At 40.4% G+C, this 16854-nt stretch overlaps 1 protein-coding gene across 1 annotated transcript in view; it reads left to right on the forward strand.

Annotated features, from left to right (window-relative positions):
- The first annotated feature begins 7083 nt into the window (after positions 1-7083).
- RIN3 (Ras and Rab interactor 3) overlaps positions 7084-16854 on the forward strand; it is a 71195-nt gene continuing 61424 nt past the window's right edge. The window contains exon 1 of the mRNA XM_074868637.1: positions 7084-7337. Within this exon, the coding sequence (XP_074724738.1) occupies positions 7291-7337 (47 nt within the window). The 5' untranslated portion in view covers positions 7084-7290. The remainder of the gene's footprint in view (positions 7338-16854) is intronic.

Genomic DNA, 16854 nt, shown 5'->3' on the forward strand with positions numbered 1-16854 from the left:
AACATAGACCCACTTCAGGACATTTTATATTGAATTCTAATGCTGCATTTCATGAGGTGGTCTCATATGCATATTGTCTGTGCTGTGAGACAGGTATCATGCCATGCTTATCATTATAAATAACATTTGTGGGAATCTCCTCTGACACTACCGCATGACCAGGATGTGTTGCCAAAGAATTATTAGATGCTGTGTCAGGGCCTTGATGACACATAATGATATGAAATAGTTTAAAGAGTCCCTGTGTAGTTGTCATCCATATGCTAAAATAAATAAATAAAGATGACAGTTATAGACCAAGCCATGCAGATAAACTGAATGGCCTGAAAAAGATCTGAATGACAAATTGTTGTATGTCAGATAAACCCACATCAGAATATATCAGCAATTCAGGAGGCTATTGCCAAGTAATAGCAGACTAGTGCCTTTCACGTGTATATAAAAAAAATAAATTGCTCATGTGGTCACGAAACCACTACAAATTTTGCCATTTTCCAATCAAGAAGAGGAGTGATTTGTGCTTCTCTCTCTGCAATTAGTACAGTTCTATATTGCATCTGTTCAAATTATGTCTGTAAAATTTTGTAGCCATTTTTTTGTACTAATCATTGCAAAAGTTAGCTGGCTGAATTTGGAATGTATGTCACAATGTTGTATAAGTTAATGTTAAGCTTGAGTGAAAAGAAAGCTGGTAGATGTGAGAGGGAAAACTGTTACTGTGATATGAAAATTGCCAGCATACTAACACTGAAAAGTAATACAACTCAGAAAAAAGATATCCCATATCCAGCAAAGCTTCACTTCAGTAGGATTGATTCCATGCTTAAAGCTAAGCATATATCCAAGTGCCTTGCTGGATTGTGTCCTAAGATGACAGCAGAGCATGGTTTCTAGGTTTTCTATCATATTCAGGTCTTGTAATATTTTATGGTTTTGTAGTCTAAAGATTTTATTTCTTCCTCAAATTAAAAGGTTTGGCCAGAATCTGTGGACTTCTGCTCTGCTGATACTCCTTTGGATTTCCACTCTTATAAATAAGAGAGCTGGTTCCTTGTCTCGGACTTCAAAACTGTGCATCTGCCCTGGTGTACAAGCAGGAACAAAGCTGAACTACAGCTGGCCAAGGAGAACTTTTAGCAGCTGTTTTTCACTGCAGTTCCACTGGAGTAGCACAGTCCCACATAGACCCTACAGAGAGGGTGGAATCTTGTCTGTAGTGAGCAAGTGAGAGTGTTTCCATTGAGTTCAGCAGTGTCTGATTCCATTTATATACGATAAAAATTGTACTGCATTATAAAGTTGTGTGATGAAAGTCCAGCTTCTGGTGCTCTGCATCCTACTGATTCATGGAAAGTATTGTATTTCAGGCTCAGGATCCACATGTCTAAATCTAAAAAGGTACAGTTATGGTTATCTTAATGACTATTGGATGCTCTAAGGGCTGCTCTCTGGGCTGAAGTCTAGCCTAGAAGAACACCTTAAGTCTTCCCAACAGGTACAGCATAGTCAACCATCTTTATCCTGGTTCAGTCATTGGCGTGCCAATTTTATTTTATTTTTGTATGCTTGCTGCAGCTGTAACAAACATATAATTAGTTTCTGGTTTTAGATTATATTTGTAAACATTCTCTCAACATGTAAACAAATGGAATAGGTCTTTACTAGTCTAATACTTAGCAATTATAAAGAAGATTCTATTCTGTCTTTGATTTCCTTTGTGACTGTGCTTTAATTGCACACACTTGTTTCTATTATGTGTTTGCTTTAGTTGCACAAATCCCCCATGAGTTTTGTTGTCTTCCTTCCTTGGATTTCTTGCAATTGTAATGCCATTTGTTTGCGTCCTACAGTTAGATGTTTTTGGAAGAGTGCTTTAAGCTGTGTAAATACTGCCTGATTATTCATGCCAAGGAAAGATCAGACCTAATGTAATATGAAACAGACACTAAAATAACACTGATAGCCAGGTGAAACCAAAGAATCTTCCTAACTGAAATGTATCATCTTTAAGCATAATGTTCTGTCATTGCAAGCCTCAGATCTCTCAGTTATTTGTGTTTAAGCACTCAGAAGAAAATCTCTGCAGCTCTTGCATTTACTACACAATTTCCTTTCAATTTCTTTGAGTCTGAACTCTAGATTTTTCATTTTCTTGGGTGGTGAGATTTATATGATGGTTACACAGGTAAATGACAGCATTTAGTTCCAGCAATTCTGTACCAAACCCTTTATTATTCCCTTGAACTATTCTGAAAACTCTGTATGCAAGCGATCAATGTTCCGCTGAAGAATGTGGTTCAACTGACATGTGCATTCCAGTTTCTGAGCTACTATGTACATGTTTAAAAACCTCCTTTTGAATAACTTGAACATACACTTTTCTCACATTTCCCCATGTGGGATCCTGATATTTTCTCTCCAGAGAAAGCTGTGAAATCCTATACATCCCTGTCCTGAAATATGAGATACATGTAGCTCCTTCTCCACAGGCTGAGATGTATAGTGATTGTGACAATTTGTACATCATGTTGTTCTGCTTGCTACCATACTTCTGACATACAGTGCACTGCCTGCAATAAATGAATGATTATGGGAAACTAATGTCATTTGGATATTTTCTTACAAGAATTACCAGTTTGAATTTTAATTAGATTTATTTTTGGTTTTTTACTTGCACAAAGAATGTAAGCGATCATTGCCATCTTATCAGTGAGATGGTCTTGGTAAACTTGAAAGACAAATATAAAGGTTGATTTTTAGCAATAGAGAATTGTGACAAAATCTAAAGGTAGCAGAATATATCAAAACCAGACAGGTATAATCTCTAGAAATTCTAATACCACCTGAGATCTTCCTTTCAGAGGGTTTTTACAGCAAGATTATGCCCTTCTTTCATATACCAATTGTGTATGCAAAGGACACTTGTAAATCTGCTTCCCCAGCAGCATCTATGTTTCAAATGGCTGAAACTCTGCAGCAAAGTTATGACCAAATTCTTGCATTCATGTTCTTGGGAGTAGTGTCAGTGCTCATTAATGTCCTGGTAGTTGGTACAAATTTGTATTAGTGGAACTGAAAGGAGAATTTGGCTCCAACTATCTCCTCTGTTGCAAGAAAATGTTTGAAATCATTTATGATCACTGAAATAACTTCTGAACCTTTTCAAACTCCCTATGTTTCATACTTGCAGACATTTGCAGTCCACCCTTAGGAGGTGCAGTACGTCTTTAAATATTATTAAAACTTTCTAGAACTGCTTACTTTGAAAACAGAAAGGGATGGGTTTGTAAACTGTAAATAACAGAAATCTATTTATCATGTTATTTATTTTTTCAATGACTGTGACCTTATGCACTGTGAATGCTCTGTGATATGGGGTCCTTTGTACAGATAAATATGTCATGAAATCCAAATGGATTTAATGTGATAATTTGTTACAAAATGTTGGCATGACATTTGATTATTTTTGTTGTGAAAAATGAAAAAAAAAAAGTTAATTCAGCATTTATAAAAGATTATAGCAGTCAGTATTGTAATGCACTATATAAAAATATGTACACTATCAATAAATTATATAAACAACTAGAGTGCTGGTTTTTTTCTCAGATGATGAGAACATGTGAAACATTCTCATATTTATTGTTGAAAATCTAAAATTTCAGGAGACAACTAGGATATGTGCCTGCTCTTTCTTGGTGAAATCTGGACCCTGCTGAACTGAATGACAGAAGGCCGACATTTTCATCTATTCCAGGGAGTATCACTTGGATCAAGATGTTATTTGGGGTGAGTTAAGTATATGTGTTTGATTCGCAAGAATTCTGAAACATACTATTTACCCTTTTGGGACTAGAAATGTATGGCTTTCAGATAACACAGTTTGCTGTACAGAGGTACTGATCCAGAAACAATTATGGCAGTCTCAGAAACACCCTGATCAACACCGTTTTGGCTGCTTTGTCCCATGGTATAGTGGTATCGAGCAGGTTCACACTGAGTACTGGATGCTGATTAGAGGGGATGGAAGCAAAGTCCAAAAGCCACACAGTACTACTTTCCCAGTTACCTCGGCTCTGGACATACTGTGAAGAGAAGGAATAATCCCTCTTACCATTGACTGCCCATTTCCAACATCCCCATAGTCCACCTCAGGGTCTGTGATGACTGCTGGTGTATGTACATAGTCTCTGGTACACTCAGTTCTGGGCTGACAAAAAGCTTTTAAACAGTTCTTGTAAAAAGAGGAGCTAGAAGTTAACTTTGTCTCATGTGCTGGTGTATTAACAATTTCATTAGACAAGAGTCTTCTCATGAATACTGCTAGCCAGTTTACTACCAGGAGATGCAAGTTAAAACAAAGCTTGGCCTTATTTTCCTTAACCACAACGCATGCTTTTGGAATCCCTGTTGCTGTATAAACCTGTCATTAGCCACTATGGTTTTTGAGCATCTACAGAAGATTCCTTGTGAAGTGGAGAAAAGGGGTATCCTGCGTTCTTTGACTTTTGCATAAGGGTTCATTATTTGGTATATGTTAGGCTAACTTTTTCTAAACTGAGGAAAGGAAAAGATTCCTTCTTACACACAGAATTAACTTCTAAAAATCAAAATCTGAATGTGGAAAGTACCTCTTCTTTTAATCCCCCATAGGTTTGACATGATGACTCATCATGATCTGTTATGTAATAGGCTCTATAAAAGGCACATAATCTATGGATTAGTGACACAATAGGCATGAAAATTCCTACAGGCTGTTATCATATGCCATATTATTGATGCAGCCGCTTCCTACCGTGTGGAAAGCAGAACTGTCATATAATCTGTGCATATGCTTAAAGCACTTTATTATAGCCAAAGCACTCATTGTACTTAAGGGCTTCCCTCATAAGCCATTTTTAAACCTTTCAAATTCAACTGCATAAAAATACAAAAAAGGGCTGCAACATCCTGTGACTTCAGATGGAAAAGGTGAATCAGTCCTAGAAAAGGATTCCCCCATTCGGCTTGGATCTATCAGAGAGAAGCAGTATTTTGCAGTAACTGGATATTATTTTGTCACTTAACGTTTGTATAATTGTTTACTTCCAAAGCCTTATACTAGAACACAATGTCACATTCTAAACCTGTCTTTGGCTTAAAAAAACACCCAGCAAAGCTTGGACAAAATTTTTTTATGTTAAAATTTGTCTTCATGTTTTAAATATTTTGTAGAAATACTTAACTATGTTCCAGAAATACTAAACATTTTGCAGAAAAATGTGAGATTTTTTCATGAAGTTTGGTCAATATCTTTAACAAAATTAATTTCAAACTTCTTATTCCTGAAACTCTACATTCTTTAAATTGCAAATAGTGTGAAAGATTTAGTGAAAAAAACCCAACCAAAAAAATGAGCTGCTCTCAAATCATGTGAAACTGAAATAGCACCACAATACTGGATTTTTGTATTCTGTAATTTTGCCATTTTATTTCCTGGGTCTTTTTAATAGTTCTAGTCCTTTTGTTTCTTCTTCCCTAAGATCTTTGGAAATGCCTAACGCTCTTTGAAAACTGATGTTCTGCATTTACAAAATCTTAGGCCTTTGCCTAGGATGGCTGCATATTTGTGTGAACACAGATTTCCCCCATCTGGGCAGGTCCATGCAAAGCAGCACACCTTTACAGTTGAGTGGATCTCAGCCAACCAGTTTGTCTAAGAGGGCTAAATTCTTCATTGAATGAGTTCGTTGTCGACTGGAAATGACTACATGAGTTAGAGAAAAGAGCTCCTTAACTTAGTAGAAAAGAGCGTTATGAGATACAGTAGCTGAAAATTTAAAACTAGACCAGTCAAGGCAAAAAATCAGGTGTGAATTTAAAGATTATCAACAATTAAGCACTAAGACACCTTACACAGAAGGGTAGTGAATTTTCCACTATGCAGCCATTCAGTCAGACTTTTGATTTTCTAAGAGAAATCCTTCTGACAGCTAGAAGATAAATTTTCTGATGGCAACAGAAGTTACAGGCTTGATCAAAAAGCCCCTGAGAAAAGTTTGTCTTGTGTTACACAGAAGGTGTGACTAGATGATCATAAAGGTCCTTCCTTCTGACTCTCCCTAGCTTAGTGCCAGCAGAATTGGCTCTGTGTTCTACACTGAGTTCATTTCACTTGTGCTGATACACTGGCAGCTGCCTGTCATTCCATTTCTGCTGTGGGCTGCATGGCAGTCTACTTACTCTTAGAAAGCTTAGAAATTCCTAAAGATAAAAGGGACAAAAAGTTACCTTTGTCTCCCTCTCCATTCCATACAGTTGCTTTCCTTTGCCTCTGCTTCATACTTCTGCCTTATTTTTTCCATTATGTATTCTCCTAACATCAAATATTTCCAGAACAATAGGGCTGCCAAATAGGAGTGCCATCAGCCCTGTCTAACAGCACATCTGTCAGTCCCCAGCCTCCACAACTGGTTCTATATTCAGTCAGGTTTCAAGTACAGCAAACACTACTCGACCACTTAAGTAACTCCAGGTCAAATGTGCTCTGAGACTGACTGAAGCTTCACAGCACAGATAGCTGTTCATTTACCAGCAGTCTTACAACCTTATCACTAGCTTTTGCTTTAACTGGGAATTTTTTTGCCAAACTGTCCTCTGTGAGCTCTGTGAGTGTTAGACATTTCATTTTCTCAGGTCCTGTGTAAATATAAAGGTTTCCAAGCTCCATCTGGTTCCAGTTACTCAAGCAATAGAAATACACATGCTTCAGGAATTTGCAGACGGAGACTTACTGCCTTGCTGCCTTATAAAATCCTTTACAAAGTTCACCATGCTCTGTTGCCTCCTGAGATACCTGAAGTCTGTAAAACAATTTTCCCCAAAACTTACTTAAGTTAGAGAAACAAATAAGCTGACAGGCTCAGGGCCCTTCTTTCTAATAAGGTTAACCTGCCTTCACTACTAAATATGGCTTTATAACACACACACGCACACACACACCCTTGACCACCAAAGACTGCCTCTTCCTGAAATCCCCTGTTCATATAAATACAGGAAGTAGAAATAAGAGAGGCTAAAATCAGACCTTCTTGGTAGTTTGCTTTCATTTCAGTGCTTGTTTAGTCCTCTGCCCTCCGATACTACTGAGCTTGAAGCTGGTTTTAAACATCCTCCCCCTGCCGCCCCTTGAAATATCTTCAGTACAAAACCTAAGGATGTGGAGGTTCTGCTCAGCGATGGAAAGGAACTGCTTTCTGTACCAAGGAACTCTAAAGCCACTGTGAAACAGAAAGTGTCTTAAAGTTTGCTGTAATGATGAAAACATCAGCAGGAGACAAGGGAGCCAGGGATAACTCAGGGTAAGTCCTGAATCTTTAGTGACTGCTAATGTTTAATAACTGTCGCTTTCCTTTTCCTACTTAACAAAGAGCTCTCAGCTGCAATTGCGAGCTGTCTGCCGAGTTATCAGCTACACAGTCACAATGATGTGGCATGATTGTACTGTAATTTACAGTATTTCCTTTAGCTAACATGTTCCAGCTGAAAACAAACTGCAATACCTTTATTTAGCTTGAATCTTAGCTATTTAGGGAAAAAGAAGGATGAATTCCAAGCTGCAGTTTAGGGCAAAGCACAGAATAAGGGAGTTGTGTGCTTTTGGAAACTTGACAAATCTTTTCTGGGAGGTTTGCTTTGTTTCTACTGAAATGCTGAGAAGTGGATAAGGGCTCGTCCCTATGAGCTGATGGTCACTCCAGCTCTAGCACGCTAAGGTACGCACCAACCCTGTCCACAGGCTCCCAGCAAACTTCAGATATGCTTTCTGCTAAGAAAAAACTGCAGGTTTTCCTTGCTCCTGGCCAACAGACACTACACCTTGCAGGATGGAGCCCCAAGAAGACATAGTGGGAGAGAAAATGGGTTTTGGTTGGGAAGACAATCAGCTGCTGGGATTCCAGGATCAGGCTGGAATCCGCCCAAGGTTCACTTGTGTCATAAAGCCCATGCTGAAGCTGAGTGTTTCTGTTTCCTGTTGAAAACAATCAGGGGAAAATTACATAGCTGCTGAAACCTTCGGTCACCCCCCTTGGAAAAACATATAATACCAGATATTAAGAGTGTTTCTTATCTGTCTGACACACTTAGCCTATTTCCCATGATTAAAAGCTCCCAGATGTGTCTGTGATGGGTGCAGTAGAAGCTGTATAGGTGGATAGGGGGTATTTGCATTTTCAGTCAGAGTGTGCTGCAAGTCAGTCCCCTTTGATAAAATTACTGCTGACAGGCTAGTGTGTTATAGTTTCACTGTGGCACTGTTCCCAAATACTCACATGGAGTATGGGGGACGGAGGGAGAACCTGCATTACAACTGTCACTGCTTTTGTCTTGTCAGTTGTTTACAGTAAGTAGAACAATGACACTCCTGTTCCAAGGTACAATTCTTGAGTTCCGCTTAATGTTAAACACTGAGGGACAAAGATCACACAGCCATAAGGAAAAATTGAAAGAACCCAATCCCTGTAGACTAGGAAGAAGAATTTGGTAGATGGTAATCCAAAGATTTTGCAGACATTCCCTGGATTTGTGATAGTTAAGATGCCAAGTACTGAGAAACTGAAAGATTTGTACAGTCTATCTCTTTCTCAGTCTGTCTGAAAGGAGCCACATGCTTGCAAAGGTTTACTTTCAGTTTAGAGTTGCAGGAGAAAGTAAACGAGCTGTAGACCCTGGATTTGGACTGTAAATCAAGTGGTTGCAGGAATACTGAAGCACGAATGGTCATGATGCATGTGTTCTTCATAAGTTTATGAGCATCTGAACAATTTAACAGAATGGCCTTTTACTTCATTAACTGATTGTTTTTATTTTCAGTCTATTGTTTTTATTTTCAGTCTATCTTCTGCTCACAAAAAGGAACTTAGGTATTTAAAAAAAATGTTTTAGCTCTCTGTTTACATGTCACAATGTTGCTGAAGATCCTCAAAGTTACACTTCAGCATGCATTCCTTGTGGCCTCAGACACATTATAGAATTAGAAATGTGTCTAAGTGATGTATAGCTAATTTCCTGTTATGGTCACATTGAATTAGGCAGCAATTTCACAAAGCATGTGCAGATAAAACTGGTAGCTTTCAAAGATTTGGTAACAAAAGGCAAGCTGCCGATGGAGAATTTGGACCTGATTTTCAAGTTCTGTGCACAAAAAGTGCATGAGCAATTGTTGACATTGCACCTTCATTCACCATAGTTATTAATTAAATAGGAAAGCTTACTCACAGAAACTATGACAATGGAAACTGTTATAAAAGTACCCTAGCAACTTGGAAAGTATCCATGTATCCATTCCTAGTAATGACTGAATTCTGTATATAGCAGATCAATAAGGAAGTTTTGCTGACTTACACCTCTGAAATGGCAGAAAGACACTGGGGAGAAATCTGCCTCCAGAATTAGTAGCTCCCTAGAGAGGAATGTGGGGAGAAGTGTAGCTAGGGGCTGGATAGAAATCAATCTAATCAAATTCTTCCAAAATATGTTGGGAGAGAAACAGGGAAATTTAACCAGTAATTCTGAGCTAGAGTCAGGCTAACTCCTAGGAACGTTAATAAGTGGTGAGATCACAAAACATCTGGAGAAATGTGAGCTGATTGAGCCTAGTGACCACGGTTTCATGAAAAGGTATATGCCTTCATTCCAACATCTGGCAAATGTATGGAGGAGATGATGAGGAGAGCAGACAGGAGCTGAGACAGAGACATAATATGCAAATATTAAATAGTCCTTTGGGATAATGGCTGGTTCGCGTAGCTGGGATGGGTTACAGTGGTTCTTATTTCTGGGGCACCAGGCTGCCTAATGAAGTAATGATTGTACATCTTTTCAGTGAAATGTCTTTTTGACACAAAAACTACCATCACAGTTGACAGATTTCATGCGATGAATGTAGATGTGAAGAGGTCAAGCATTGGAGGAACCTGGAAGCAACTCATAGGTTCACAGATTTTAGCTTCAAAAGGGACTGTTTTGATTTGTCTAGTCCAATCTCCTGTGCAGAGCAGACCAGAGAACCACTTTGGTAAGCACGCTATCAAACCCATGACTTCTGCTCGAATGGGAGCTTTTAGATAACTTGTTGGCCACAAAAGCATTCTTATCAAATGACTCTTCTGCCCAGGCTACATATCTGTCTGCAGTGGGGTAAATAAATCTAATACCAACCTTTACAGATTAGAACAGAGAAAACAATTTTTTAAAACTCCTCAGGAGCCGTCCTCTGTAAAGGACTTAATCGAAGCTTCTTTGAATCAATGGAACAAGCCCTGTTGGCCTCAGGAGGTCTGGGACCCAGTGCAAAGTACTGCTCAAAGAAAACCTCAACTTAGAACATGTGAGATGCGGTGTTTAAGTGGGGAAGGGACAATTCAGGCAACGGGAAACAAATCAGTGTCATCAAATATCTCTGCTGTCTGTCAGGTTCTGGTAAGGGGTACTTTCCAGTCCTAGGGGATGGTGCTTCTCAGGAAGGAAATGTCTGTGCTCAAGATTCATTGCACCAAGATCAGGATATTACTGTAAAGATACAAAGAAGGAGGTGCTCTCCAAAGATACCTGAATTTGGTGCACCCAGAGAAGAGACACAAAATCTCCTGAAATTCATTTAACAGAAAAGCATGTTTACAACCACACTGACTTGTCTTGTGACCTTTTCAGCACTTCTCAGTATGTGACTACTTGCCAAATTTAGTGGATGCTTTGAGCACATTGTGCAGTGATACTGGTGGTAGCGCAGAAGGAAACTGTCCCTTTGACTGATAGAGGGTAGACCACAATGGGAATATTGCCCTTGAGTAAAAAACTCCTCATCATTGCAGACAGTCTCATACCAGTGTTCACAGGAATGGGGACATGAATGTAACCAATATTCTGCTCATCTCCTTTCTACTACAGTTTCAGCTAAATATAGTTTTTCACTTCCTGTCCTAAATGTCTCTGTGCTGGATTGTATAGTTGACTTTCAAACCTAGAGGCAGCATAGGCTGAAAAATGTACACGCATATGTGCCTGCATCTCTTGCTCTGTGTGTACAGGTATACATGTAGAACAGTGTGTCCTGGAGAGTAGCTATGACCGTTGCTTGGCACAAATTTGGGCTGTCTTCATCCCTTACCAAACCATGTGTGCATAGTCCAGGTATCTCAGAGATTATCTATTTTATAGCATTTTTCCAAATGATAGTAGGACTATGTTTTAACTCGTCCATCAGTAAATATAGGCAGCTTCTCTGAGATCAACAATATAGGCTTGTGAGGCTCAGAATGATCACTAAAATTACCTGAAAAATAGACGTAAAAGCCAATGCCTACACCCAATATGTTAGAAAAAGAAGCTGCAGGAAGATTCACTTGCCAGAGTTTTAAATGCTTGCCTGCTTTGATTGCTAAAGAACACAGAAACCGAAGTGTCTTAGTGAAACTAGGACAAAATATTGTCCATCACAGACCTTTAGCCATTATAATTTTGGAAGGGAGGAGGATTTTTGCATTTGGGAATAGAAAGGAATAGTTCTTTGGAAGGGTAATTAGAAAGAAAATGCAGCTGTTTGGAATGACTGACCAAATTCTAGTGCAGATGGATCTGTGAGTAGAGGGTAGCATGGTCATCAAAAGCCCTGTGATGTTCTGGAAGATTATTGCACTTTCCCAATGGTATCACAAAAGTATTCCCCCTGTGTAGGGAAGGGTGTGTGTATGTTTGTGATTGTTTAGGTTGCCCTTTGTGAGGAATTACAATTGAATGACAATGAATGTAGGTGTTTAAGAAGTCATTATGAGATTTAGAATTAGAAAGAACCAGGGGAAAGCACATTTAGTACATGTTCTCTAGAAGACCAAGGAGAGATTATAATCCCTCTTGCCATATTATCATCAGTACAGAGTGGTACTACAGTCAAAGGGGGTGGGATGTGTTGGAATGGACCTGCTCTTGGCAGCCCTGGTGTTCAGAGCAGCAACTAGATCATAGATCACTGTGCTGATCTGGGGCCTTACATAGAAGGGACTTCTGAGGAATTAAAGCACGAATAGCTACAAACCTGAGACGTTTGGTCATTAAAAAAACCCCAAAAATCATAATATTCTGTAGGTTTGACGTATTCATACTACCAAAGACTTCAGATTTATCTTTCAGAATAGTTATGGATCAAAACTGAGAAAACAAGAATGGAAGAAGACTATGTTTCACCACAGAAGAATAGCTTTAAGAAGGCCTTCAAGATCCAGTGAAAGCAGTTAACACAAAGTCACGCTAAAAAGGCAATTAAGTAGCAATTCTTGGGTCTCAAAGTAGAAACTGGCATAAGCAGTGGTCTGCAATTCAGCCTGTGTCCTAGATTACTTCCTAATCCTAATTTTGAGATTAATTTTTTCTGTGGTGTTGGGCAGGTATTTCATCATGAGTAACTCAAGTGGAATCTCCAGAGTAAATCCTCATCTACAGCCAAGTAGGAGCTAGACTAAATCACTCAGTTGTCTTTAATTAAACTTCTGTCCACCCACTCCCTGACATGCAACCTCCAATGAGCTCCTGTGACCTCTCACAACTGGCTCTGGTCCCTACAGAGTCACTTGTCTGGTAACCAAGTACAAAATCCACCTGTCTCCTCCTCCAACTTCTTCATCCATGGGGTTCTGATGGCTGGTAGTTCACCCTTCAGCTGGCCCCTGGGGAAGTGGGATTGTGCATGGATTTGTCCTCAAGGATGCTGCAGTCACATCCATTTCCCACAGCTGCACACTGGATTACAGAACCAGTTTGAGGTAAGGGCCCTCTCCAGCAATGAACATGCCCTTATCCTTAGGGTGGATTGGGGATGCTATTGCAATACAGATAAGTAAATAAGTAGATACCTAAGTAAATGGTGCTTATTTTCAAAAAAGAACCAAAAAGTCAAGACCTCGTGCTTACCCTCTACCACAGTTGTCACAGATATGAATACTAACTGAGTAGCAGCACTACACTCACCAGAGCAAAATAAGAATTGATTAACTGAAATTTGTGAAGTTTTTAAGGTGGTAGGGGCAAGATGATACTGGTGTTTAGAGGAAAAGAGCCTGGAAACCACTGTTCTGTTCAGAGGAGGTATGTACATCAGTTTCTCAGAGTTGCAAGATCTATAGCAGAAATTCTGCAGGTCAATGAATTATGTCTATTTTAGGAGAAATAATTTACTCTTATGGGATGTTTAATTTGAGGATGAAGAGATCAAAATTCTGCCAATCTTTTGTTTTCCCAGTTACATTTCTGCAAACTTGTAGGGGGGTTGTATGTGGACAGGTAAGTGATTTTTTGGCGCTATAAATATTTGTTGATCATGATGTCTGAGCTGGAGTGGTGTGGAGTGCTTGTTAGGTATTTTAGAATGCTAAAAACCTTCAACCATTAGTATTCTAATATTCCAGCCTGTCTGCCTGTATGAGAAAAAGTCTTTCTTAAAATCTGGGCACAGGTGGTACATAAGAGATTTAATGAAGGTGCTTCCTTCTCCAGAATTTGCTGAATGAGAGGAGGCAATGCCCTTACAGTCCTGGTGGGCATGGTCTAGGTTACTGACTATGTTATCAGAGCTGTAGGACTTGTTCAAAGCTAGGTCAGTTTACTAGAATTACTGGCCATGGGCTGCAGGGGACATAGTATGGCACTTGTGGGGTGAAATCAATAGGGGCTGCCCATGAATTTGACGAGCAAAGTACTTGAGGAGATATATATTACTGAGTCCTGTCCTGCACACACACCACTTGAATGAGGATGCACAGCTTTTCTAGTAGAGGTAGGCAGCAGTGGACTACTCTGAAATTCATGGTTACAGGGGCAGGACACATCTGTACTGCAAAGTGGGAGATATGACCCAGGCTCTGTCATTGATCTAGCTGCACAAAGAGAAGCAGCAGTAAGAAGACATTTGAACAGGCAGGCAGGCATCCATAGGTACTATCCACCAAAAGGTGCAGAGTGTCTGCAAGGATTAAAACCTGGCTGTCAAACCGTTTCTATACTTTCCTGCCAGAGAGGGCTGCCTGTGGTATGCAGGGTAGAGAAGTGTTGTCCTTGTGTGATCCTTGCACCCTATCTGCAGGGGAGGGGCGTGGGGCTGTTATACAAGGTTGCTTGTGTGTATGCTGTATTTTCTGCAGAGATCCTCAGCACCCCACTCTCCCTCCACCACTCTGTTTGGCATCCATGATCTGTTCTTACAGTGTAGGAACACATGGGACAACCCCATCCTCCCTCCTGACAGAGGGAATCCCTAAAACACAAATATGCACATGGCTGTGTTGGAGCCACGTCCTGGTGTCAGTCTGGAGTAACTCTCTGGAGTTGGAGAGGGGCTGAATTCAGAATCTATCCCAAGCTGTCAGGGGCTTGCTTCTCAGAGAGACAAGGCAAGCTTTCAGGTGGTGTTTTTCAACTGTGAAGTTTGGTATGTGTGAAAGTACATGATAAAACAGCACTGCAAACAAGCTGCGGTCAAGCAAGCAGTGCTATTTAAGCTGTGCAAATATAATAAAGCTACAAGCATCACCCAATATGGTAAATATTGTAGCCACAAGCCCTTCCGCTGTCCATTTTGTACCTCTCTGAGCTATCTAAAGTAATTCTACACACCTCCAGAAAAGAGATTCCTGCATCAATATACCCTCCTGGAGTGGGAATATCAAGGCAATGCTTCCCTCAAGATAGCAGCCCTGAGAGGTTTGGAGTGCTTAGCTGCACTTGGCTGCACCCAAATTGGTATAAATCTTTTTGCAAGTGAAGATGATTACTTGAGCAGCAAAGGATTAGCAGATGTGAGCATTGCATAGCTGGTTATGCTAGTCACATTTTCCTAAATAGATATTCTATTAGATGCACACAAGCCAGGGAGTGCTATGGAATGCAGCTCTTTTCAAATAGATGAATATATACATGCATATCTCAGGGTGCCTTTCCCAGACTTTCCATCACCTTTCTGCTAAACAGGGAATATATTTATGTCTGAGTAAAGGATTTCTGCTTTCTGCATTACTGGTACCTTTAAAAGGGACAAGGTGTTTTCACTAATTGTAATGACATGATTAATATAAAGCCTTTGTATGTATGAGAGGATCTCTGGGTGTTTCATGAATATTAAGCCTCCCAGCAACCAGCTGAAGGCAGGTACTGTCACTGTAGGAAGGGAAACTGAGGCATGAGCTCATGGAACTGATTTGATTATAGTCACTTACTTTGTAGCCCAAACCCCTGGATCCTTGTTAAGCAGTTAAATCCTGGCCTTACCCCAGGCCATCCTTTAGGTTTGGGGTGATGCCAGGAACAGAATCCAGTTCTCAGAAAGCCTTTTCTTTTTGGTGGATTAGTTCCCTGCTGGATTACGGAGCTGAAGCAGCTTCCTCAGTGTTTACACAGCCTCTACAGCTGAAGCAAGAGAAACAGCAAAAGTGAACTGTTGAGAGTGTGTGCAAGTGGGGTCAGTGGACTGCCCTTTCAGCAGTATCCTGGACTGGGAAGAGCACAAAACCCTGAGAGTTGTTCTCTGAGGCAGGGCTGGAATTCTGGCTCAGATAATGGTCCTGCAAGGGCTGGGGCTGCTGATACTTGCTCTAGGTGACTCACTGGGGTCTGTGGATCAACACTGTTCCTGGTAGGATTGAAAGACCTGTCTTACTGTTTGAAATTATCGCCTGACCATGTTAATTAGTAGTATCTGCTTTTGCACAGCTAATGAATTGTTGGAGAATTTCAAGTGCTTTGTTGAAACCAACTGAATACATACAATCTTTTGGATGCTGGGAAAACCTTGCTAAATCTAGGAAATCCACACAGCTCAGGTACACCCATCCTGTGGCACTCTGGAGAAAGCCAGTCTTTTGAAGCCTTGGTCTTGTAAAAGCAGCTGTTGGGCAGAACTGGAAGCAGCTATAGCCCCTTGTGAACTGGATTAAAATTTGTGCTGCTTGGGAAAATTCACCAAGGAAACAGAGAGAGACCAAAGAAACGGAGAGTCTGGAGACTGACAGCTCTGCTGGCTACCTGCAACACTGTTCTGCAAATTGCTAGCAGACTTCTGGGCAAAAGAAGGTTGTCCCACATTATTTGGCTAAATGACAGCCTGGGACCTAGCCCAACCTTTCATCTTGCCTGCCAAGAATTCTTCTCTCTCTCCTTTTTTTTCCCCTTGAGTTCTCTCCAAGGAATTTGTCACTCCTGATACCCCACACAAAACCAGAAACCAAGCAAAGCTCAGAGCTTCGCCTGCTGAATCAGCAGACAGGAAAGAGCTTGACTTTGGATGACTTTCCTTTCTGTCCAGAGGAAAAATATGTAACACGGGACGTTTTGGTGTAATTCTGTACTGAACTTCCATTTTAATTCTTTCTAAAGATTAGAAGTTAGTTAGTTTTAGACTGGATCTCACTGTTAACCTTTCCAGCCAAAAGGGCAAGTGACTGTTACCCTCCCAGCAAGAATGGGTCCTCTGGGCTGGGAAGCTGTGGTAGAGATTGCCTGAGGGGCACTGTGAAGAGCAGCCTGTGATAAGGATGGATGGTAGGGGTTAGTCCCTTGGACTGGCATTCTAGCATCTCCCTTTGCTATTAGACCTAGCTATCTAGGTCTAGCCTGGACTCACCCTGCCTAACTTTAGATGTTTAATTGTTGTGTCCCATTTAGGAACCTGTGCACCCATGAAGATCTCTGGTCTTACTGGAGAAGCAGCAGCTCGATGTAGTAATTCAGGGTGACTGGTGCCAGTGGGCTGAATCCAAGTCAAATATTTGTTCATGCCTCACCGAGCTGAACAGGGAACCAGGCCAGAGAGCTAGCACAAACCTTCTTCTGCCC

This window comes from Strix uralensis, chromosome 4, assembly GCF_047716275.1.
Source record: "Strix uralensis isolate ZFMK-TIS-50842 chromosome 4, bStrUra1, whole genome shotgun sequence".
In the NCBI taxonomy this organism is placed as follows: domain Eukaryota; kingdom Metazoa; phylum Chordata; class Aves; order Strigiformes; family Strigidae; genus Strix; species Strix uralensis.